Source organism: Periplaneta americana, chromosome 8 (genome assembly GCF_040183065.1).
Source record: "Periplaneta americana isolate PAMFEO1 chromosome 8, P.americana_PAMFEO1_priV1, whole genome shotgun sequence".
Lineage (NCBI taxonomy): Eukaryota > Metazoa > Arthropoda > Insecta > Blattodea > Blattidae > Periplaneta > Periplaneta americana.
This window is the reverse complement of record NC_091124.1, coordinates 86,693,628-86,720,413: the sequence shown is the minus strand read 5'-3', so window position 1 is coordinate 86,720,413 and position 26,786 is coordinate 86,693,628. Positions and strand designations below refer to the sequence as shown.

Here is a 26,786-nt window from a genome sequence, read left to right as displayed (position 1 = left end):
CTGGGTAAATTTATCTGTGCGGATCGGGCAGAAGTGAAGATTGAATTTACAGGATGTAAGGTAGTCTCTTATAGAGTAGGTACAGAATTACTTCAACAGGCGCAGGATTATGACCCAACATGTCGACTGATTTGACTGCTTTGCATTTTTTCTTTTATGGTTACTGTAAAATAGTTGTGTTTGCTAAACATCCTACAACAATGTAAGAATTAAAGAATTACATTCAAGAGACAATACATTACATTTCAGAAGCTGTACTTAAAAACGTTTTCGATAATATGCACAAAATAACTGAAGCCTGTATCGAAATGAACGTCCATCATTTTTAACAATTTGTTTAAGATATCCAGATTTTGATTATTTTTCAATTTAAATGTACTTTCCACATTGTATGCTAATGTGCTGTGGGCAGTGTACTATATATTGCATAATGTATTTTGATTAAATAAAATTCTAACGAAAATTATCAAACTCAAAATCGTAATAGTTCCTAGTTTACGTAAATGGATGCACTACTTTTCTTTCCTTCCGCATCTACTAAAGTGATTTGTTTGTGTTTTACAGTAGTGTCATCAAACTCCTGTCGTGGAAAGGGGTAACAAACGGTGTTTCCGGTTGTCGGCCGTTAATCCAAAGGTATAGCCAGGTTAATATCAGAAATGTTAGTAAAAATAAAATGATGTCCCTGTATAACCTACAGTTTAATTTTCACATAACGCGGAAAGATACTTTACCGGTACTAAAACTATTAGCAACCGAAGTAGCGGAAGCGCACTTGCCTGTTGATCCGGAGTTGCGTTCGGACATGGGTTCGGTTCCCGCTTGGGCTGATTACCTAATTTTTTTTTCGAGATTTTCCCAAACCATGAGGCGAATGTCGGGTAATCTATGACGAATTCTCGATCTCCTCTCACCAAACACCATCTCACTGCCACCAATTTCATCGACGCTAAATAATCTACTAGTTCATACAGCGTTGTTAAATAAACAAGTAAAAAATAATATTATAAATAATACCTATCGTCAGATTTCATTTCATAAGCTATTTATTTCCATAAATTTTATTTTTACAAATTATCTTTTTATGATTTTTGTTTTTATCATAAAGACAACGATGACTTTGAAACAAAATGATGAATTCACCAACATTTTGGTGGGTCCTTTTTTGTTCCTGTGCAATTTTTTTATTTATTTATTTTTTTTCGCGAATAACGTCAACGCGAACATGAAAGCTTGGAGTTCGCAAACTCTCGCGTTAGCGTCTAACGTTAATGTTTATGTAAGTCATTGTGAATGGATCCATAAAGTAGCCTGACTGCAAGCTTTTGTGTTCACGTTGCGTTTGCGTTTACTTTTCATTGTGAATGGATTCTTATTCTCTATTTCAATATTCATTATAATAACTTCAACATCATTCATAGAATACGGTGAGACGTGTTGTATGACGCACAATGGCATCAGTCGGACAGGAGAGGGCTGGAAGGACACTTTATTGGAATTCAACCGGAACCTTAAGACGCACAGATGACACCACACAACTGACAAGCAAACATTCTCATGGGGGAGATAAAAAAGTTATTATTTTTTTTCCTTCTACCATGTTAATAATGTCAAAACAAGTGATCATACAAATTTTGGCCACTCCAGCGCAATTACGAGGACCTGGGGCCGTTTACAGAAAAAACACAATTTCGTTGGGAAAAAAAATATTGGAACAGATACAGCAGTTGAGCTATTTTTCAACATATTCCTCACCGAAATTGAGACATTTGTCATACCATGGGATCGACAGAGAGGGCAGACGGTTGTCACACACTTGTTCCGATCCCAGGCGGCAGAATTCTATGACACAGAGATATAAACGTTGATCCCGTGGCATGATAGATGTCTCGATTTCGATGTGGAATATGTTGAAAAATAGCTCGACAATTGCTGTATCTGTTCCAATAAATCTTTCCATGAAATTGTGTTTTCTTTCTGTAAACGGCCCCAGGGAAATTTATTTTTGCGGCCCTCGTAATTACGCTAACACTTGTTTTGACATTATTAACATGGTGGAAGAAAAAAATAACTTTTTTATTTGTTCCCATGAGAATATTTGTTTGAGAGTTACGATATCTACAAAGAGCTATTGTTCAGACTTAAAAAAATAATTCCATACATGCAGTAGGATGAGTGAGGAACAATAAGCCCACAAAAAGCTGCAGTGATAACCTTGGGGCCTCTCCTCCATACCTAAAAATTCGACAGATGCATAGCTTTACTAGCATCATTATGTAGAACTATGTGTGAGTGGTGCGAGAAATGAAACAAGGAGAACAAGAGAAGTACAAGGAGAACAAGGTAAATGCAAGGAAAACATGGAGAATATAAGGAGACCAAAGTGAAGACAAGGAGAACAAAGGGAAGACGAGGACATTAGGGAGAACACGAAAAGAACAAGGAGAAGAAGGGGAGTGAGAATACAAGGAAAACAAAAGCAAGACACAGAAAACAAAGTGAATAAAAGGAGAACCAGGAAGGGACAGAAGGAGAACAAGACGAACACAGTGAGAACAAGAGTAATATAAGGAGAACAAGGAAAAAAGAGTCGAATAAAGGGAATAAAAGGAGAACGAGTTAGGGGTTGCATTTTTACGTTATAGTGAATTCTCATGTTACCACCCACACCTAGTGCGGAGAAGAACGTAGTTCTAAGTCAAAAAAGGAGCTTTAGATTGAATTTTAATACATACTACACCAGATTTTGAGAAACCTCATAAGTCAAACATTTTAAAACATGAATATTGACTCATATTCTATTAAAAAAAATATTCTTTTTGCATATAGAAATATTCGTTATGTTTTTACCAACATTTCCCATTTCAGACATTCCAATTCTTAATTCTTGCATTTCTTTTAAACGCTTTTTTGTGTTTCTCCAAAACTTTGTATTTCGTGACTTAAGGGGTTTATAAAAAAAACCGAGTCAATTATCCTATATTCTGTTATCTTCTTGTTTTTAGATTATAATGGCACATGAATACTCATATAACGAGTTCGAATGTATTACGCGAAAGTTTATTAAAATATAAAAAATAGGGTTTAGAGATAAACATCGAAAAACTGAGTATATATTATGTTTTACAGGCTAGCCAGAGGATAGGATGCCGTAACAAATACAAAATATCTATAAGTAAACACCACAAATAAGGAAGCTTTAGACGATGCAAATCTATAAGGAAGAAAAGATACTGCAATGTTGAATAGCATCCTCTGAGATTAAATAAATTTGAAAGGAAAATAAACACCATATATGATACCATCGCCAAAAGAATAACCACAAATGGCAGTGAAGTGTGGCAATTAAAAGAAAAATGAGTACAGATTCTTGATACAACAAAAGGTATTACTGATAGATCCAAAGTCAAAAGAATTCCTAATAACAGAATTCGGGAAATTATGGGTCACAATATTATTACGAAATTAAAACTAAACAACCCAAATGATATGGAGAAGTCAAAATAATGACAGAAGAGCGACTGTCAAAACAAGTATTATAATGGGCAACAGTTAGGAGAAGAAAGAGAAAAAGAAGAAGAAAACCACGAGGAAGCTGAAGTGAAGGAATTGATAAGATCAGAGAGAGAGAGGAGTGGAAGAAGATCTCTGGACAGACAATTGCTACGCAGGATAAGGGAGGGAGTAGCTTTAGTCACGGAATTTATGCTTGCCAACACGTGGAACGAGGTAGCACTTCGTTTCGACGTGCAATTAATGGAACACACAGAAATTTGTTAGGTTTAGAAATACTTAGCCACTTGTGTTACTTACCTGAAAGTTCAATTTCTCACTATAATAAATGTTTTACCCTTTGACTGAGGTTCTGGCACTATATCCCACTTGACGATATGTGTCAAAGGAAGAACATTATTGTTTGTATAAGGCACATCTGAAGTCTGATTAATGTAATAATATGTTACTAGTCAGCAATGTATGCAATGGAGGGGAAAAGGAATTGGCCATCCATTATCTCCTGACTTTGTTGCCTCATGAGTAGGCTTGTAATATTTGGGCTCGATAGGATGCGTTAAAGTGGTTTCAAGTTGACTATCCGTTCACCAGTCAGTACTCTAGAATGCGCAAACAGTGTACCTGCTGAATACTCCGTTCGCCAGTCACTACCGTAGCATGCGTAAACAGTGTACCTGCTGAATAATAATGCGGAAGGTTAAAGGTTCTCAGGCACATATTTTTGCAGCGGAATTTGGTGGTTGTTTTGAAATGAATGACGGGAACATTACATGTAAATTATATAATACAAACATACGATGTGACAAGCGATATTATATAGGCTACAGATACGTTGTAGCAAAAGAAAAGAAAGGAGGAAATTCAAACCCACAATTAATTCTATAATAATTCTTCTGCACTTAACGAAAGGTACGTGAAAATATACCTTTGTAGTGCTGTGTAGCTATATTTACATTTAGAGCTGTCCAGTTTTGTTCACGTGCACCTTGTTAATCGTGTAATCGATCGCAGAACCAAATCAATGTTCTCGTATTAACTCACGTCCCCGGCCTATGTAACATGCTGCAGTCAACTTGTGTAATCGGTTCCCAACATTACAATCCAGCTCATGAGTGATGTCTTATTAGTCTCATTTATGAGGTTCAAACTCGGACAGTTGTGTAAACAGCAAAAGTAATAAATATTTTACTTGATATTTTTATTGGACACCATTCTCGGACATTCTGTATATTTTTCTGCGTCTACTTACTTATACTATCCGGACTCAAGTTATTGAAACAAACTATGCTTCAACATAAGATATTCATTTGTTACAGTGATAGACATAAATTTGATCCCGAGTATAAACAAACGACTTTCTTCTTCACGAGACTTACGTAACATACAGGGTGAAAAGTAATTAAACCGACACACTCCGAGAGGTTATATGGGTCACCAAAACAAACGGTTTTCTCTGATGTCATATTTTCCTCAGAGGCTTTATTAAACCGGCAGAAGACGTATGCGTTCTTCTGCTCACGACACTTTTAGAAATACACATTTTATAAAAGTCTTTACATTTTAGTTGTCAGCTTCAACAAATATTGTGAATAGGCGTACTGTTTGTGTCACGTTTATGGTTTAAGAGTATTTTAATACTTCAATTATTAACAAATCACTTTAAGTAATGGATGTTTGGCAACATTGTTTGTGTCACTTTTATGATTTATGAGTATTTTAATACTTTAATTATATAAATCACTTTAAGTAATGGACGTTTGGTAAAACTGTTACCGAAATGTAGACTCGTGCTTCACCCAAAGGTCTGAGTTCCGCATAACGTAGGTTGTAGAGCGTTTTTCAGAGCGGAGCAGGGAGTGTTTGCTTACCTCTACCTCTCTGGCTGCTGCGGAGAAGAGGTGCAAGTGCTACTGAATTTAGAGCGATATTTCAATTTTTTCTACAATGTCGATTTACGACTAAATAAAAATAAATAGGTAACGCAAAATGGCAAATGAAAATTCTGTTCCTTTTATAATAGGTCTATGGATTCATTCTGTGACGTTACTATCATCGAACACCTTCTAGTCCAGACGTGTGGAGTAACGGTTAGCGCGTCTGGCCGCGAAACCAGGTGGCCCGATTTCCGGTTGGGGCAAGTTATCTGGTTGAGGTTTTTCCGGGGTTTTCCCTCAATCCAATATGAGCAAATGCTGGGTAACTTCCGGTGCTGGACCCCGACTCATTTCACCGCATTATCACCTTCACTTCATTCAGACGCTAAATAACCTAAGATGTTGATAAAGCGTCGTAAAATAACCTACTAAAAACACCTTCTGCTCTGTATATGACACATACATAAACACATAGTAACACTAGTGACGAGAAATGACCACGACCCCGTCGAAGAAATCACAGAGCACGGCTTGACAAAGGACAAACATGTATTGCTAACCGTGACTTTCAAGCGATTTAGACGCTGAGGACACATGGATGGAAATTATTGTAATCGATACAAAAAATAATGTTTCACAATACTGCAATGAAATTGTGGTTCTTATTTCTCAGTCACTGACAGTCTAGAACTTGGTACTCCCACAATACAAGAAGATAAAAGAAGAAAGCGGAAAACATGACGTAATGATCCGAATTGCAACGTGTACCTCGAGGCTTCCTGGTTCATATCCCAGTCGGGTTGCCATCCTTAATTACAAAGTCACGAGTCACTCTTTCTCTTCATCTGCTGTGCAAAACGCGTTCTCACATCCACTTCGCAACGGCCAATCATCTAACATATGTACGCCTGAGATAAAATATTAACATAGAATTTGTTTAACAATTTATAAGAAAACTGAACAGTCCAGATAGTGAAAAATGTCGTGTGATTATAATGCTAGATATTAAGTTCAAAGTTAGATGTTTCAAATACAGCCAAGTTGGGTGGAATTTTATTGGAAATTCTTAGCACGGCTCGTTTCAGAAGGAAAGTAGAACCAGTAGAACCTTTTCATAGATAAATTGCTCACATTAAAAATGAGATCTACAAACTTGAATGTAATTTAATGTCTACATCAAAATTTAACTATAATAGTTCACCATATTCATCTACTATCCTATCAACAGAGTAATAAATGAATTTCATCTTACAAGTGCCTACCTCTTCAGAAATTAAATTTCTCACATTAATCACACTATCAGAGTCCAGGAAGATTGTAATCGAGTCTATCTGGAGACATAATTCTGCAGAATATTATTAATTTCTCTGAAGAAATATTTTAATGTAGAACACGCCTCTGTCCGCATCTGGCACGGTGCAAGATGCCGGCGAATCGGGTGTAAAGAAAAAGTGTGTGATTTGAAACGCTTCTAGTTCAGCGTGTAGACAAACAGTCCGAGGAGGACGGCAATGGTATCATGCAGTAGGGCAAGGACGTGCGTGTGCTGACATGGGTGACTTACTGGAGTCGCACACTGAGGTAAGAGAGGAATGCGGCCGGACACGAGGTAAAAAATTACTACGTCTCACGTCATTCCTGCAGTCTTAACTCAGCAACCTTACACATTTTTGACCACTCAAACGATTTGTTACGAAATTATCTAGAAAATAAAAGTACAAAGGTAGTGAACGGACAACTTATCTTTGTAAAAATTTGAAAAAAAAAGGGGGGGAAGAATATTTGGATTTCATTTCAAAATGTCGAAACATTTAAAAAGAAAATAATACAATCCTATAATATTCGGGCGCGGGAAAAAAGAAGGAAACACGCTAGACAAAATGAGGGCCACTCAGCAGTCCCGAGGCGACACGCGAGCGCTGCGAATAGACCGATTGATCTCCCCCCCCTTTCCTGAGGAGGACCCGAAGGCTTGTACAGAAGCCTGAGGCTTATTGTGCCGACTTCCATATTGTGGAATAAGTGTTGAAGTCCTTACGACCGCATTCCTGTAAGCAAGTGATTCAATGATGGTGTCATCTTATCGATTCAGCTACGGCCGGCCAGATCTGATTAAGTCTCCCTGTTGATATTCCGCAGCCTCCTCAGATCGATGGCATCTGTTCGAAAATTACGTACTACGTCCTGCTGCACTCTACTGACCTGGAGATCGCAGCACTGTAGATATTGTAATATTCATCGTGGCGCCATCTGTCCGAGGGAGCTACACAGAACTACCCAATCCTTGGTTTGCCGTAGCCCCTTCGGTTCCCTGAGATCTTATACAGCTCCCCCAGAAAGATGGCATCTCAAGGCGAATCACGGCACCATGTCTGATTAATCTCCCGGTAAATCTGAAACTATTGAAGATGATAAATGAAGTTGAATTAATGAAGGCGAAATGAGTCCGATGTCCAATGACGAAAGTTATCTAGCAAGTGGTTCAGAGGGAAAATTTCGGAGAAAACAGCAACTAGGTAACTTGTCGCAGCCAGGCTTTGAACCCGGACTCGCTCGTTTTACTGTAAGATGCTAACCGTTAATCCACAGGTATGGATAGATGATTACTAAATTAATGGTATCAATTTCTATGTCGTAAACAGTCGAGAAAAATGACGGTCGAGTATCTACAGAGTCACATCGATAGAATCCGTGTTTAAATGAATCTTAATCCGAACTGCATTTCTGCTTACATGGACGAACTCAATAAGGTAACTTGTTTAAATTTACTTGAAAACCCACAATTAAAAATAGTAGCTTTACTTCTCAAGCAAAACTATCCTGCGGGTGTGATTTAAGCTGAAAACTTACATTTTATTTCATGCAAGAAAACCCAGCGGGCCCGGGTTCGATTCCCGGTCGGGACGGGTTGCTTGGGTGAGGTTTTTTCAGATGTTTTTCCCTCACTCCTATGGATTTTTTATTTTTATTGGGTTATTTTACGACGCTGTATCAACATCTAGGTTATTTGGCGTCTGAATGATATGAAGGTGATAATGCCGGTGAAATGAGTCCGGGGTCCAGAACCGAAAGTTACCGAGCATTTGCTCGTATTGGGTTGAGGGAAACCCCCGGAAAAAATTCAACCAGGTAACTTGCCCCGACCGGGATTCGAACCCGGGCCACCTAGTTTCGCGGGCAGACGCGCTGACCGTTACTTAACAGGTGTGGACCACTCCTATGGATGAATATCAGATAACTTGATCAGGCGATTGGAACCCCACTCATCTTCGCCACTTCCTTTCCTCCCCTATCATCCTTTCATTCATCATCCCGTTACTTCTGGTTTTCAGATCGCTCTACAGGCGGTCCTCCGAAGTTGCTGGCTCTCTCGACCGGCTTCCGTGGATTGTATTCATGTGATGATGGATAGCTTCTGCAACGGAACCGGGGGCAGACCTTCTCGGGGGAGGACTTCCGCCTCGGACTGTTAAGGGAGCCTTGGTGGGGTTGTCGAAGCAGGAGTGGTATATGGACTATGTTGGCTTTAGGGACCGGTCGTTAAGGGGGTCAAGTGGTTAGGTCGGTGCGCGTAGAGGATCGTGGGCACGCAACTCATCCCATATAGGGGGTGTAATAGACCTCAAGGTCGTAGTGCGTGGGATGTTCCCTCCCTCCTAACAAGGAAAAAAAGTACAAATAAAAATAATGTTTTTGTCTTTATGATCTGGCCGCCTACCCCCATTATCTCCTAGCTTAGTTGTCTCATGGCTGATGCCTTATTGATGTCACTTATGGGGTTCAAATCTGTTTTCAGACAGTTGACTAAACAACAAAAAATGTATAAACCGTTGTTTCATTTGCAACCTACTGTACAACCTCTCGATTTTTTTGGAGACAAGTAGTCCGACCTGTTTTCATTTTACATTTTATCTCATGCAAGAAAAAATTAACAATTTGAGTAAATCGGCATTATTTGTTTCACAAATAAAAATTTACAAATTTTAGTAAAAATGGTTACATTTCTTATGTAGCCTATGATTTGGATGGATTGACTGGTACAAACTAAGTATGAATTAATCCGAGAAACAGCAATACAAAGATAGACACGTAAAGAGACATGGCATGTATGGGCGTAAGGAATATGTATTTCAGGAAATATCTAGTAATGTTATCTTGTTTAGTATCACACTTTTTATTTATAGGCTAATGTATGCACTGAGAAATAAAAACTAAGGTAACGATGAACAAGAAATTAATAAAAAATTATTTTGTGCGAGATTTTTATTTAAAATGTATGTACTGAGAAATAAAAACTAAGGAAACGATGAACAAGAAATAAATAAAAAATTATTTTGGTGTGAGATTTTTATTTAAAATGTATGTACTGAGAAATAAAAACTAAGGAAACGATGAACAAGAAATAAATAAAAAATTATTTTGGTGTGAGATTTTTGGGTTTTTGCGCCCTGTTACAACGAACACTTCAGAGCTGCATATTGCTTCTACCATTAGGAAGGCAGGAGTAAGGTACATTAACTGGTGAGTCCGTTACTACAGCTATTCTCCAGGACCCGACCTAACGATAACGCCGATTGTACTTCGAAATGCTGTATGTTACTGCATTCATGATACTTTACAATAACCTAAAAATCTCGCACCACACTGAACACCGTGAGCGCCTTAAATCACACTTAAAGTACTATTTTGTTGTTCCACGAAGAATTCCCATACGACGGTCCCCTTTTGCACTGATGATTGAATCTGCAGACATGGCACTGGGAAAAAGGTGTCATTATAGTTAACCAATCCAGATGAAATATTTGGAACATTTCGGATTAAATTAATTTCTAACACAGTCTAATTACAACACAGAAAAAAGAAATTGTTGGGAGTAGAGAAACGTCGTTTCCAACTCGACCATGTATAAAACACCAAATGCACAACATTATTCACATCTATTTATGAATAATGGCTGAGTTTTTGGACAATATTTAAGTATTCATTAAAGATAATGAGGCCGTAAGTATTAGAAATAAGTTTCTCGAACGCTCAGTAGGCCTAATAATTCCTTAAATCAGTCAATAACTTAACCTCTCGATATTGAAGAGATACTGAATCCGTAACACTTCTTACATGCATGGGACTATAGAAAGAATGCACTGATATTCAGTTTTCAGTTGTTTTCTTTGAAATAAAGCCTACTCGATATACTGGAAATATTTAGATCATTATAGACGGCCACTGTGTTAATTACTGTAGTATAGCAATATTACAAGACTTTTAAATAATTGTATTGTTTTCAGATGAAGTATTCGATATTGTATACAACATTAATATAACAAAAGTGTATAGAAATCGGATTGATTTCTTTACAAAATATAGCGGAGAAAAGTACCTGGAACGTTTTAGCCGAATAAAGTTGCAATCCCGGATTTGGTAACAAAGATACAAGATAGTTTATCACGTATCGATCAAAACAGTTATCCTTTTAGGTAACTGACCAAGTACTAATAGGCTAGTTCAGCCCTGGACACAACGGAAAAGTGGAACGGAATGAAACTCCTTCTCATGTTCACTGCCTTATAAACAAACGCACAGAGGGGACTGTGTATCAGTGATGGATTTCAGGCGACCAGCGAGAGCGAAAGTTCGCAAAAGCTATGATGCAATCCGTCACTGAGCAGTGCTTAACTGCCGGTCTACTCGTCTCTGCCGGGGAATGTGGACTGGGGAGTTAAGGGAAAATCTGTAGTGACTCGATTGATCTAATAGCGCCCAGACCTGGGCTAGTTTTTACGCAACTTTTATTTTGTGAATAAGTTGTGTTAATGTCTAGATTCCCTGTCACACATCACTATTCGATGTACCTGAATCTAGTCCTCATTCGTTAAATCCTTTATCAGTTAACAATTCATTAGCAAACTAACAAAATTTTCGAGAAATCAACCAGTAAACTTACGGAACTAGTAACTTTAAGTATTGTAAGTAATGAGTCATATCTCGTCTTTCCAGAAACCGGGCGTAAATCTCTAGCCTACAGTATGTTTTGACACTATTCTCATGTAATTAGGCCCATAGTATTTATGGAAAGTTAATTTTTTACATTACTATCACAAATCCTTTTAAAAATTTAAATTATGACGCCCGCAACTGCAAAGGTTATATCAGCGCCGCCGGTGTGCCGGAATTTTGTCCTGCAGGAGTTCTTTTACATGCCAGTAAATCTACTGACATGAGCCTGTCGCATTTAAACACACTTAAATGCCATCGACCTGGACAGGGATCGAACCCGCAACCTCGAGCATAGAAGGCCACCGCTATACCAACTACGCTACCGAGGCCGACAAAAAGTCCTTTTTATGAAAAATACATTTTTATTTAACGATGTAATATAACTCTCCAACCGTTCACTCTTCTTTTTAATGCAATTTCTAATTTTTTTCTGATATTCATTGGCCGAGTTGATTTTTGTATAGTATCAACATGGACTTTCATTAATAATCCATAACCAAAAAATATTTGAGTGTGAGTTGTAGGCTAAAACTGGAATCAAAATGACTGTGATACGATTCACAATGATTTGTAGTGCTTGACATCGAGCTACCCATAGAGAAGAGGGAAATGGTGCTGACTCGCTTATGTAATTATCACAATTCATAAAAATGTACTTCCTCGCTAAACACTGACTGGACGAGAGGCATGGCACGCAGCAAATGAAACACGGATTTGGTCGAATTGGAAAAGAGTCTTCTGTCAGTCACTCCTGCCTATTGGATCTATCTGATATTAATCCGACCTGAACAACAGTTCCTGTTTCCTAGACGAACTAGCATACGCTCCTCAAGTCCACGAGTTACAGCTCATGTGTGCAGAAACATTAAATATGCTAAAAATGGAATCGGCGAACACGTGAGAGGACGCCAATTGGAGAGCCCCATCCCTGTCGTATCAAGCCCGTCCGCCTCTACCGGAAGTATATTAGGCGGGTGAGCATGGATGTGATGGTGGGAACCTGCTTCTTGCGGTCCATGCCCTCGTCTCCCGGCACGAATGACTGGTAATCGATGGCCACGCGCCGACACACAAAAGTCAGCAAGGTCATGAGGTCCCGGGTGCGGCCGTTGGTACTCAGCTCCTGGCAGAGCGCCTGGATGAACCACGAGCCCTGCCGCGGGTTGCGCCATGAATAGTGACCTGCAAGCAACAACATACAGTACTTGTTAGCAAACAGTGTTTTGTATGTATGTATGTATGTATGTATGTATGTATGTATGTATGTATGTATGTATGTATGTATGTATGTATGTATGTATGTAGACTAAAGATTTGTAATATTGTGGTATGAATAATATTGTGATAGTTCTTTTTGAGAATATATTATAATTTTACTGAGCGAGAGGAAGATCGGTTTTTTTCGTCAACGTATTAAGGAAATGTTCGTGGACAAGTTGCTACATAAAACTGGTTCTTCTTTCGCTCAGTAAAATTATAATACATTTTGAAAAAGAACTATCACAATATTACTCTATCACAGTAGTACCAACCTTCACCCTACGTACGTACGTATGTATGTATGTATGTATGTATGTATGTATGTATGTATGTATGTATGTATGTATGCATGTATAGATATATGTGTTTGATGTTGAACATATTACCAGAGAGACTTATTATTAATATACCGGTACTTGTGAATGTCTAAAACGTGTGTTGAAAGGATGAGTCCAAATAGTCTACTCAACCCGTTGCTTTATATCAGTCAGCCCACGATGTGTATTTCGCCCGCAGTGTATAAAGTCGTTCTCGCGAGCGTCTGTACTCTTCCCGTCTTTCGCTGCAAGAGGGGTGACAGGGGTGAATAAGTATACTGGTAATAAGAAATATACGATTGCACGCTTTACGGTGCCTGTTGAAAACAACACGTTAGCACATGTTAGTGAGATTCTGTAGAGTTTTATATATTTTTTATTGTATTTGTTTAATTATTTTATTTTATAATGTATAATTTAATTTGTTGTGGTGATGGGAATAATTAATTAACTTTTTTACATTTATAAGTTTATTTATGGGAAGCTGATTCATTTTTGTTTATTGTACGATTAAATTTTGTTAGGGATATCAGTGTAGTTATGAAGACTATTAATTGGCACTCAAATCGCACCACTAGTTCTAGAATCAGCAGTAGCTGTTATTCAATCTTAGCATGAAGATTGGTTATTCAAGCTTTCAAGCCGCAATATAATGGAAAGGCACAATGTATAATGCGTAGAAAACAAAGTATCTCTGTAAGAAATTTAATGTACAGCGACATTACGATGTATATAATTCCTATGAATACAAGAACGTGCGGAAGATGATAGGATGAAAATGATTAATGATTAAAATCTAACTAGAAGTTATAACGCTATGTTGTTAATACATAATTTTGAAAGTTTTACTGTGGTTATTATTTATTTATTTTTTTAAATTTCATCTCGCTCGTAAGTTTGCAGATGAAGTAATGTCGATATTTGGGAGCATTTATAGGCGCGAAAAGTTTTTTTTTTTTTACAAATCTAAAAAAAAAAAAAAACTAGGGGAACACCACTCTTGACAGATTCTCACATATACTGCGTGTTCAGTTTAAAGTGTGTCATGGCTCGCTGTATGCCGTCATGTGGCTAGTCGTTGAGCCTAGAGAATTCAATCTTCCTACACTTCCACAGAGGCGTATTACTTATGTGCCAGAGAAGTTGCCTAGCAAGTACGGCGTTCATTCTGAAGAGTACTTACCGATACGTACGGTAACACCTGTAATGGCAGGAATGTGAACTGTTTGGAAACACGTACTGAGGTGAGTTTTTTTTCTTACTGTTGGGATATGTGGAGAGGGTTAAGACGATTACTTACGTATTTGTTGACATTAACTTCGACGGTCAACATGGACACGGAGCATTTGATTTGTATTGTGGAATGTTGCCGTACGCAACCGCTGATAACAAATACCCTGCGTACGACTTGCCCGCGCAAAACATAGTTCGAAAGAGGTTATGGTAGCACACAGACTTTACAGACCGCCATCTGTTGCTACCACGTTCAAGTTATACCGTACACGTTCTCAAGTTCAGATTGAACGCCTTGATTAATAGGCAACTTCTCTGACATAAAAGCTGAAACTCGCTTCAAATCGCTGCCTCACAACAGTGACGTCATGACACACTTTGAAATGAACACCCAGTAGTCCACTATGAGGATAATTTCCAGCAAGACTGACATTGGAAGAATTATTTCTAGAGAACGTCACAAAAATTTAGAAGATTGAAACTTTCACGAATAAGGACAATCCTGGATGTTTGCTTATGTGTGTAAAAAGAAAAGAGAATTGAATTATTTTAGTTTTATTTTGAAAAAATTGTCAATGTTCCAGCTTTTTTTACCCATCTCTAGACAGCACTACCACCAGCAACGTATGACCACTTACCATGGGGTCCAAGTTCTATGGAGAAGAGAGGAAGTGTAGATAAAATGGAGAGTGTTGGTGGAATGATAGAGGGAAACGGAAGAATCCCGAAAACCCCTCATGAACGAAGTTCCAAAATAACAGTTTCAAAGAAACAGTTTCATAAGAATACGTTTACAACATCAGTGCCAGCTGTCCCAGGTGTTCCAACTGCTTCAACTTCTCATCTGCTTCAGGAACATGTTTCAAAGCTATTGAATCGTCTTTAAATCACCTGTTCAGTGTATTATGACAACGAAAGTCATTTTTCGTAGGTTACTGTTAAGGGTACAGTAAATAACTACAATTCAAAATGAATCGATTTTAGTAAAAAAACGCATATAACCCTAGGAGAGTTTAATAACGATAAGACATTAGCCGACGATATTTTTTCGCGGTATATTAATAATTAATACTATGTTAATATGGATAATATTATATCTACTTTCGATTGGAGGTCAATGATAGCGCTACACGTGGCCTTTGCAGATAGCAGAGAGGAAAACTGTTCCAGCTTTTTTTACCCATCTCTAGACAGCACTAGACCACTTTCTCTCTTCTCCATAGAACTTGGACCCCGTAGTAAGTGGTCATACGTTGCTGGTGGTAATGCTGTCTAGAGATGTGTAGATAAAGTGGAGAGTGTTGGTGGAATGATAGAGGGAAACGGAAGAACCCCGAAAACCCCTCTGCTTTGTCTACCACAAATTCCACTAATACCTGACCGGTCAACGAACCCAGGCTGCCTGAATGGAAGACTGTGAGCTAGCACTTGAGCCACAGACGCTCCATATCTAACCATGGTTAGAATCACCGCATTTCTCAATACAGTTAAGACAGCTGAGTAGCTGAGGACAATGTAAATTACTCTATGAGCACTCTCGTAGAGTCTAGACGGGTAACGGCAAATATCAGCTCATGCATTTTGTCAAGACACTCGCAATGGGCATTAGGGGAACAACGTTTCTGTGATAGGAGTAGAAGGGAAGGTCAGGCGTGTGTCTACAGAGTTCAAGGCAAAGGCTAACCCATTTCCCTATAATTCGTAAGTAGACTCATCCGATCTCGTACGCAGCTCTGTAGGAAGAGTGGGGGAGTGTCTGGACATTATGCATGAGCTGTAATTGCTCTCTCATTGGAAAAGAAAAGTAAAGTACAGATCGATTATTTAGTCCTGACAGCTCAGCGACGCGAAAGAGGGGAAGTAATAGGAGTGGGGAGAGTTCCGGAGTAGAGATAAGGGCGAGCGGTCGGTAAAGGAATGCAGTACAGATTAATTGTATTGGAACATACCGCTCTACCGCACGCATGACATCCGATCGCTTCGAAGGCAAGCGAGTGAATAACCCATACACCCCTTGGCGTAACTAAATGGACTCGCCTGACCTAAGCGCACATCTCCGGCGACTGTCAGGACTAAATAATCGTACTGTACCAGCAAATTGTGTCGCCAGCATAGTGCGACAACTGATTGATAAGGAAAACTCAAGCACGCATTTATAGTAGGATATTTAATGACCCTGTTTCAACCACTAGGTTATTTAGCGTCGTGGAATTGATGATAGCGAGATGTATTTGGCGAAATAAGGCCGAGAATTCGCCATATGATTACCCGACATTCACCTTCTGTTAGGAAAACCTGAGAAAATACCCAACCAGATAATCATGTCAAGTGGGAATCGAACCCACGCTGGAGGGCGGCCGCATAATCAGTAGACAAACGCGCCTGTCGCCTGAGCTACGGTGCTGTTTGCGCACCCATTGTTTCCTACGCCGGACATAAAGCAAACCTAAATTATCGGTATGGATTTTCCTGATCTGATGTATAGACCATAATGGAGGACATTTTAGGTAACTGCTCTGAAATTCAGGTAATATTTCCTATTTCCTTAAATAAATAATTCACTAGTATAAGTAGGCTTACAAGGATGGATAAATGGATGAAGCAATCACTTACTTAGTATAATTTTTTAAAACAGAACTGGCCGATTGGTATAAATCATGAAGTTACTGTATATTTATGATTATTATGATGATGTATGGATTTTCTCTATGCAATATAATGTTATAGAAGAAGACCTTGTCCAGCCATGAATTTGGAAGCGAGACTTCAATGTTTTTCTTTGTTTTTTTTTTCTTGTAAAAAACTAGATCCATTATTGGTCTGTCACGAAAATGCTACTGGATCTATCTTAAGTCCAAAAGCAACAAGATGCATAAACACTGTGCCTCAGATCCATCTCCCTACATCTATAAAACTGTCTACAAGTTTTCTCTGCAGCACACACGCACACGCACAAACACACACACACACATGTAACGCACATCATCTCTTGTCAGTTCCTTCTTTCTACAGACACAAACAAAAATACATTTTCCTACTTTCTCTCTCACCTAGGCTTGAACCTGTCCCAAAGACCCACTAAAATAATGACGTCACAAACGTCATTTTTGTTTTCTCAGCCAATGTCCAGCTAATAATGTGAGAAGAAAGAAATTTCTGAGACTGGTTTAACTTCCTCCAACGTTTCGACAGTGGAACTCGAGTCTACTTTCAAAGTCTCTAAAGAGAAGTATCAGTCATAACTGATAGTAAATTGCAAGTATTAATTCAAGCAATTGCATTTCTCTCCATAATATAGCCTAACTGCTACTTACGTGATCGGGCTGAATTGGCACCCATAGTTGATTTAATACGGTGAGTTATGGTTTATTTGAATTTCCCATTGTATGTTTGTGAATGAATAAAAATGTTTACATTCGTTGTGGTGGGAGTGTTAATTCTGAATATGATATGACGAGGAGTGACTGTTTCATGATATGTTATGTTTTATATTGAGATGATAACTTGTATCACCATAATCATAATTACAACCGTAATCATAACTATCGCCCTCACAATCACAATCATCGTCTATGTTCGCGGTTAGCAGTCATAAAGTCCATGTTGAAAATGTCCATGCGTCTAAATGGCCATGAAATAATATCCATTTGAAAATATCCATGCTAAATTGTCCAGAGTCAAAATATCCAGAGTCAAAATTTTCACTACACCCTATAATATCCATTGTTCATGGTAATTATAGTAACCTATGTAAAATTTTCAAGTGCACTAATAGACAGCTGAAATTCATTGTTCATGGTAGTTATATTAACCTATGTAAAAGTTTCAAGTGTAATGAATAGACCAGCTGAAATCCATTGTTCATGGTAGTTACAGTAACCTATGTAAAATTTTCAAGTGCACAGATAGACCAGCTGAAATTCATTGTTCATGGTAGTTATAGTAACCTAAGTAAAAAGATAGACCAGCTGAAATCCATTGTTCATGGTAGTTATAGTAACCTAAGTAAAAAGATAGACCAGCTGAAATCCATTGTTCATGGTAGTTATAGTAACCTATGTAAAATTTTAAAGTGCAATGGATAGATCAGCTGAAACCCATTGTTCATGGTAGTTATAATAACTTATGTAAAATTGTCAAGTACAATGGATAGACCAGCTGAAATCCATTGTTCATGGTAGTTATAGTAACCTATGTAAAATTTTAAAGTACAATGGATAGACTAGCTGAAACCCATTGTTCATGGTAGTTATAATAACTTATGTAAAATTGTCAAGTACAATGGATGGACCAGCTGAAATCCATTGTTCATGGTAGTTATAGTAACCTATGTAAAAGTTTCAAGTACTCCTACAATGGATAGACCAGCTGAAATCCACTGTTCATGTAGTTATAGTAATCTATGTAAAAATGTCAAGTACAATGGATAGACCAGCTGAAACCCATTGTTCATGGTAGTTATAATAACGTATGTAAAATTGTCAAGTACAATGGATAGACCAGCTGAAACCCATTGTTCATGATAGTTATAATAACGTATGTAAAATTGTGAAGTACAATGGATAGACCATCTGAAACCCATTGTTCAGGGTAGTTATAATAACGTATGTAAAATTGTCAAGTAAAACGAATAGACCAGCTGAAATCCATTGTTCATGGTAGTAATAGTAACCTATGTAAAAGTTTCAAGTACAATGGATAGACCAGCTGAAACCCATTGTTCAGGGTAGTTATAATAACGTATGTAAAATTGTCAAGTACAACGAATAGACCAGCTGAAATCCATTGTTCATGGTAGTAATAGTAACCTATGTAAAAGTTTCAAGTACAATGGATAGACCAGCTGAAATCCATTGTTCATGTAGTTACAGTAATCTATGTAAAATTGTTAAGTAAAATGGATAGACCAGCTAAAACCCATTGTTCATGTTAGTTATAATAACCTATGTAAAATTGTCAAGTACAATGGATAGACCAATTGAAATCCAGTGTTCATGGTAGTTATGTAAAATTTTCAAGTGCAATTGATAGACCAGCTGAAATCTTGAATTCAGAAAAGAGCAAACTTTTTCTACGTTATCGTGGATACTTGTACCACCGTCACGACTAAAACAGAGGTAGAACAAAAATTTACTGAAGGTGTAGCGAAAGAAAAATTTGTAATGTTTTTATGATAACCGGCAGCAATCTTCAATGCTGCTACAATGCTTAAAGAATGAAGAAAACCAAGTATGGACGCAAGTTATCAAGTAAGTAAGAGTTGGACACACAGAAATTAAGGAACCTCTAAATAAAACATACAGTACATCACAAATCAAAGACAAATACTACAAATTGTGAGGAGCTATAGAGAAATTCTCACATGTCTACGAGGAATTGGATACCATCTGAAATCTGGAGCTGTGCCCCAAGATGAAGGGCAGTAGTTCAGTTTTGGAAACTGTAGGCGATAAGGAAGAAAATATTATTTTTACATTTTTTTTTCTCATGGTCATTTAGTGTTATGAACATTGTGATCTCATGGACATTTTGATCTCATGGACATTTTGTCCTCATGGACATTTTGGTATATGGACAAAATAAGGTGTAATGATGTTCGCTGCTTATGCAACAGAAAGACTGTTCTCCCTTCAAAAATTCCACCTCTTCCTTGGTTTCCTGACTTTTTTTTTAAATTCAGATTAAGGTTAGGAAGACGATTCGGATTCAGTTCACTGTTCGCGTCCCAGGTTTAATCAGTAGGGCTGAAAGAAGTATTGGTTATAGGTTATGCTGCATCGTATGTAGAGCTCTGTGTTTACAAAATGCTTGTGTGCACGCACGACTAGTTACTGTAGCGGCTGGTTGTACAGTCCGCTCCGTATGAATAAATTCATAATAGAATGTACATTTACAGAATTACTTGTATTTCATATTAATTAACACGGAACAAATATTAAATTTACAAAAAAAAAATCATTATCAGTTAAGTCAAACACAATTTCCCCGTGTTCTGAATTCAGTTCTCCTATTATCTGTTCTTTGTTGGATTTTTGTTTCGGCATTCTGATACAACCTTACATCACTTAAGCAGGCATACTGTTGAGGTGAATCGGATTTTCACTCTCTCTGTTCTTCCAGACAGAGACACCCGGCAACGCGACGCATTTTGTAAATAATGTATGCAGGATGTAATGGGTAAAAGTGCCATTATTTTAACTGATGATTGTTCACGTCATAAGGAAGAAAAAATGTCCTCACAATTTGTTTCTAATTGCAATATTTAAGTAATTATTAAAGTTTACAATATTAGACGTTTGGCAACGTTGCTGGATGGGGAGGAGGAAGTTTACAAGTACACAGTACAGCTCAACAGACATACCGGTACAAAACAGATGCTCTATTCTAATGCAGGGGCGGACCGTTGTTTACGCAAAACGAACAGCAAATACAAACTTTCAATCTCATTAATAGAACTTTATGGTAAATTTCCATCTTATTTAACAATATTGGCAATATTGGTCCATTTTTTATTGTACGTCTAAAAATAAACAATAATGGTTTACTGCACAAAATCACACGAACTTTTTTTTAAAAGCAAGATTTTAATGTCTCTCGCTTCCATAAAGCAGTACCATTTTTAAAGAACTTTCTGTTTGTGTGATTTTCGAAACGAAGTAAGAGACTTCTAGCTTCTAATAATCCTTCTACAAAAGTCCTTCATTGCTGGAAACATTGACGGTACGTCTTCTTGCCTCACTCGAATTACGACTTTCTCTATAAACTAATAACATATGATATTCCTAAACTGTGAATGACATTGTAAGTTGTTTATCGAATACCCGGTACCGAACTGTCATCCGCTCGGCAGTAGATCTATGGACAGGAAGCTTGAACTCAGCTGACATGTACGTACGTCTGTGCAGAGTACTGCCTGCTGAACACGTTGCCACGTCTCTCACGCCAGAATATTAACAAATTTAAGCATGCAATTTTATTTAATTTCACGAAAACGTAATACAACACACAAATATGTATTTAAACTGATATTAACTCTTTGCTAGATATACCTACTGATGTAATTGTTTTCGTAACTTTACTAACGATATAAGCAGTATAACGCGAATAAAATAAGATAAGAAATATTTTTTTCTGGGAAAACTATCAAGTTTTGACCCTATTTTGTATGGACATTTTTTTATCCTGTACAGTGCAGATCTTCCCCGACGACTGTGAAAAGGAAGGCACTTATACCCCTTACACTCTGTATAGAAAGTATTTACTACCCTGATATCAATACTTTTCTTCAGCCCAGTAATCAGTAGGGTCCGGAAGTTCATGCTCTAAAAACTTAAATATGCATACACATATGCCTTTAAAACGTTCAAAATATACCAACAGACTAAATGCACAATAATAACAGTACGAATGCTGAGTAAGTACTCACATTAATTCTTAGATATTGAAGCGGAAGATTTACTGTAAGATTAACATATCATTTTCTCATTACCTCTTTCCGGCGCATTCGTATCCCTTCTGCAGGATCTCACTACTAAACACGCGTGTTACGAACGGCTAATGCCGTTACGTTGTATATGCCACGCACTATAAATGTGTATACAGGACGACCTATATTCGTATTCAACTTTTCAGCCATTTGTTACACATACTTAGATGACATTACATAAGAGCAGGGATCGGTAAAAATATCATCGTGATCACTAGCAATAGTGACGTCGCAGGCGTAGCGCAGTAAAATGTATTTGCTTTACCCCCTCCCTTCCGTCCAACTCCCCTACAACTCCAGTACACAGGCATCTATCAGTGGCGGGTTACCTGATTAGATTTAGATTGCTTCTTTCTCAAAACCTTCAACGTCTGTTCGGAAACCTATGTTTAAGGAAGAATGGGAGGAACAGTATTTGTTGTGCACATGTTGACAATGTAGACGCCTCTTATGTTCTAAAATTCCAATAGGCACTTATAAATCAAACATTTAGCGACATTACGACACGTCATAAGATTTCACGAAGTCATAGGTAAGCCTGAACTTATCCAATGTAATTGTAAACGGAAATGTTCACAGTAGGAAATAACTATAAAAATAATTTTCCTTTGGTAGGGCTGAACGGGGCGAAGCAATTAAAACATAAATAACTAAATTCAAATAACAGTTCCGGTACTAAAATATGATGAAAGAAACTATGAATCAATCCATGCGAGTTATATTATTGCTTTGAAAATCGCAAAATCATTGAATTTCTATAATGAATGACAGTTCATTAAAACATCTGAATAAAGTTAACATCATTTGTCCCAAATAATCTAGTGTTTTTAACAGTATAAATTATCCATGCGGACAATACAAAGGAGGATAAAGGATATTGAAACACTAGCTGAACGAGAAATAAAATCAAAGATGCATAAACAGTGGTCTAATTTCTGGCTTTAGGTGGAAACACAGATATTGATGCAGTAGAAATGGTTCACCCGCGGTGTTACAAAGAATTTCTCTGTATAAGAATATTTGCTCGATGCCATTGCACTGAAAGGAAATACAACAGGAGAGGGGTTATTATAAGCATGAAAAAATATATAGAAGAAATGAATCTGAACATAAAGCAACTTGTTTTTGTAGTAATATATGAGACTCGAAATACGACTTTAAAAAAATTTACTAGGTGGAGTAACGTGATATTGAAAGAGCTGGAAATAAGTGAGTACATAAAACGTTGCCATTGTATAACAGACTTGCTTAGATTTATTTAAAATGCTCTCCATAGAAAATATGTGTAGTCCTAACATAGGTCGCCTGCCGCTACCCTACATAACTGCTTTGGCTCTATATTCAATATATTTCGGAACACTTGTAATATCTAAACAAAGATCGTGATTACCAGACGAAAATTTACGAGCTGTATTAAGAGTGGCAATTAGTGACGTATTTTACTACCGGTACTCAAATTATTGTCAGGTACGTTAAACTCCCAGCTATGCCAGCCTACAGTATTGGCAGCATTTAGAAGATGAAAGTTTAGCAAGGACGCTTGTCGGTATTTTTCAGCCTTGAATTTGACCCTTAAACTTTCGGGGTTAATGTTACGACTCAAATTTCCCGGTGTCAATGTTGTTGGCAGAGGTGAACGAGCTGTCGTGGTGAAGACATTATCTGCGGCTGTACGCGTTCAGAATGTGATTGACTACAGAGAAAACTGAATAGAAAGTGGAGAGTGCAACGCACATGCCTTTTCCATTACACATTTTACGCATCCAGTAATGAAACTGGCTACAAATATGGCAAGCACGAGTTCGATCCCTGACAAAATATTTGAGACATAGGCTATCTCTCCCTCTCAGAGACTGGTTGAGTTATTGTGTTTCGTGTTTATCCTCAAATGTTTGAAGCCAAATTGTCAGCAATCACGTAGTCGTGACTACATCATAATCACGTAGTCTTGTACAAATTATTTAGCATATTTTTCACACTGACACATATACACTACTCTTTACGCACAGAGAAAATCACTGACTCATAAGTGAACAACTGTATGCTAAATGTGAAAAATTTGTTTCTCTGATCTATAAAAAGTTTAATAAAAACGACTTATTTATTCCAAATTTCTTTCAAAATAATATCACTGCATTATTCAATATTCTTCACTATCAGTATTGTAGTTCATCTCTTTGGACGTGGTTCAACTCACATAAGGAAATAAATAGGCCTATTATTTTCGAAATAAGCATAAAAACAATCATCGCTAAGAGAATGAACGTAGTTTTCCATAAATAAAAGTGGCTACTTGTAAATGGCCCATTTTTTAATAATGTGGTAATAATCATTAAAATAAATAACGCGTATATGTACGCCTAGAAACAGGTCTCGCTTAGTAAGGTGCCGTTCGAAGAGCGACAAGTACAAGTGTGTAGCGGTGACTGCGCGTCAGCTTTAGCAATAAAATCTCACGACTCACACATTAAGTTAAATTGATGATGATGATAATAATAATAATAATGATAATAATAATGATAATAATATCAGTCCTTAGCGCGACAGCCCGTGGAGGGGCAAAGCCGTTGATCTTCCGTTCACATGCCTCAGCAGAGGTGAACGATCATCCAATCAGTACGGAAGTTAAGTGTGGTCAGCACGATGATCCCCTAGCCTCTAGAGCTGAGTTTCGAAATCGGATTTCGCTACCTAGCATAGCTTCCAAAATTCACCACGATGCTGGGCGGGCACCGGTACCATACACTAGCAAAAATTTCATGAGAAAGTACATTACATTACAATATTATTCATTGCCTTATCTTAAAATAATACAACTGTCGACCATCTTCTCTAATGCATATTTCATACCTGTGTAAAGATTTCGACATACGCTGGGTTTCGTCCGTTTCATTCAAATTATGAACGACTTTTCTCTTGAAAGGCTTCAGTTTTAACAATGTTGAAACCAACTTTTTTAACAGTTTCATGGGAGACTGTTCTAACCTATAGCCTATGCCAACTAGGTTTTCTTCAGCTTCAACGCGATTTATGCGGCTTCTTTTTATTTAAAATGAGCGGGTTTCTCTCCCTTGTTACACTAAATTCTGAGTTGCTGAACCAGATGATTATTGAACCCCAAGATACTTCCGTAGAAATACGGCACGACACTTTTAGTAGCCTACTATGTCTTCACCATATACGGATCATAAATGAAGACTCGCTGTTCTAATGTGTACAGCGTTACCACGAACAAAACTGGACTGTACTGAATGGAACTCAGCTATAGCGTTATCAACCACTTATGAATAAAATCCCCATTCTATAGGTTTACATTTCCCACATTAGACCTAAAATTCCCACAATGAGTTATCATTTATAATACAAATGTGTGTATATAATATAATGCCTACCCACTTCACTTGCGTGATTCGGGTTCATAATATTGCGGACAGATGGCAGGACTGTGACACATTTTTTCAAGTTGCACAGCACTTCGGCGGGCTACGCTATGCATGATGCCAATCTGTGGAGAGTTATGTCGTAGACTATATGTAAATGTTCGTGTAAGTATAATGTGGGAATGGATGAGGATGATGATGTAAATGAGGAAGGGAGAAATGGAAATACGGTGCCAGCACGTAGCAACACTATGCAGTAGAGGGCCCCGTCCGACGGACGAATCACTCTCATCATCACAATCTAGTGATCAGAAGTTGTGCATCGCCATCTCTCCTAGTCCCGAGGTAGAAATTTTACACAAAAATTCTGACTCCGCCGGGAATCGAACCTGGGGCGGCTAGTCTGGAGACAAACACGCTATCACAAAGCTAACTCGGCGGTTATAATATAATGTTAAGTGACATAATCAGCAGCTAACTGAGCTTAAAATTAAAAGGCAAGCGTTAGGATCGCTGTGCGCTGCATCACATCAATGTGCTGTACATAGGCTATGGCAGCGTTTCTCAAACTTTTTTGAAGTGGGGACCACTTTTTTAAGTCAGAACAGTTCCGCGGACCACCTTACTCTTGTTCCCTACGAAAGGAAATTTATCATTTTTGTAGTACATTTTAATACTAGTACCGTATACTTATATTTTAAAACAAAATTAATTAATTAAAATAAATTTAATTCATTTTATTTTATATTCGTATTAACTGATTAAGTTACTGTTAATAGAAAAAAATCATTTTCGTTTTTTGATAAATCAAGGCTAGAGTTTGGATAATCTTTAACTTAATAACTAAACAAAATAAATGTTAGTAGTCACATTAATGAGATGGGTAAGCCTGCCGATTCTTGCACAGTTATTCTATATTTGGATATATGCTAGCAAGCTTAAGTCGGAGATCGTCATACACCGAGTCGATTTCGGTACTTTGTTTTCATTAGAATTAGTGATGAAAACCCTTTCTCACACAGATACGTAAAAGCAAACTGAATTATAATCTGTAAAGCATCATCGTACAGTTCACTATATTCTCTTTTCACTTGTGATGAGGTCCAGAAATTAACCATACCTTCCGCTTGGAATTTCATTTTAAGTCCGGTGTCATTCGAGAGTTCAAAACTGCTCTCTTTCACTCAATGAAAGTATGTTATTTTCAATATCGCAGTGAAAGTGATAACGAACTCATGAAAATTTGTCGTGTTTACTTGGAAAATAAATTTCAAATTGTGATCTCAGAGTTTCTAGATGCGAACATATTTCATTGCACAATTATTTTCCAATAACGAAATCATTTTCAACCAAAAAAGGCTCTAGGATTGGAAATAGTGAAACAAATCCTCTGTTTTACGGACACGACTAGCAAACCAAGTTTTCTTTCGAACATCTTTATTTTCTCATGTGCATTGAGAACAGTCAAAGAATTACCTGTAGAGAAAGATTTAGTTCGTTTAGTTTTGAGAATACACTCTGAAAGATATGCCAATGTACTTAACCACATGTCATCAGCTGATGTGCAGAGAAAAAATGGCGAGAAACACCACGTTCATAGTGTTAAATCCCTCTTCTGTTGCTGAGAGTAAGAGTGGGAAGTCGGTAGACAGGTAGGATAATAAATTTCATAAAATGTCAGTACTGGGAGAAAAGGTGAAAGGTGATTCCCATGTGTTATTTCCAAATT

At 37.6% G+C, this 26,786-nt stretch overlaps 2 protein-coding genes across 5 annotated transcripts in view; one reads left to right on the top strand and one right to left on the bottom strand.

The window, feature by feature from the left end:
• LOC138704857 (alkaline phosphatase-like) overlaps positions 1-26,786 on the top strand; it is a 670,581-nt gene that overhangs the window by 448,380 nt on the left and 195,415 nt on the right. The gene's annotated exons all lie outside the window — the stretch shown is intronic.
• LOC138704858 (caspase-like) overlaps positions 9,721-26,786 on the bottom strand; it is a 147,689-nt gene continuing 130,623 nt past the window's right edge. Inside the window, exon 6 of the mRNA XM_069833190.1 lies at positions 9,721-12,563. Within this exon, the coding sequence (XP_069689291.1) occupies positions 12,334-12,563 (230 nt within the window). The 3' untranslated portion in view covers positions 9,721-12,333. The remainder of the gene's footprint in view (positions 12,564-26,786) is intronic.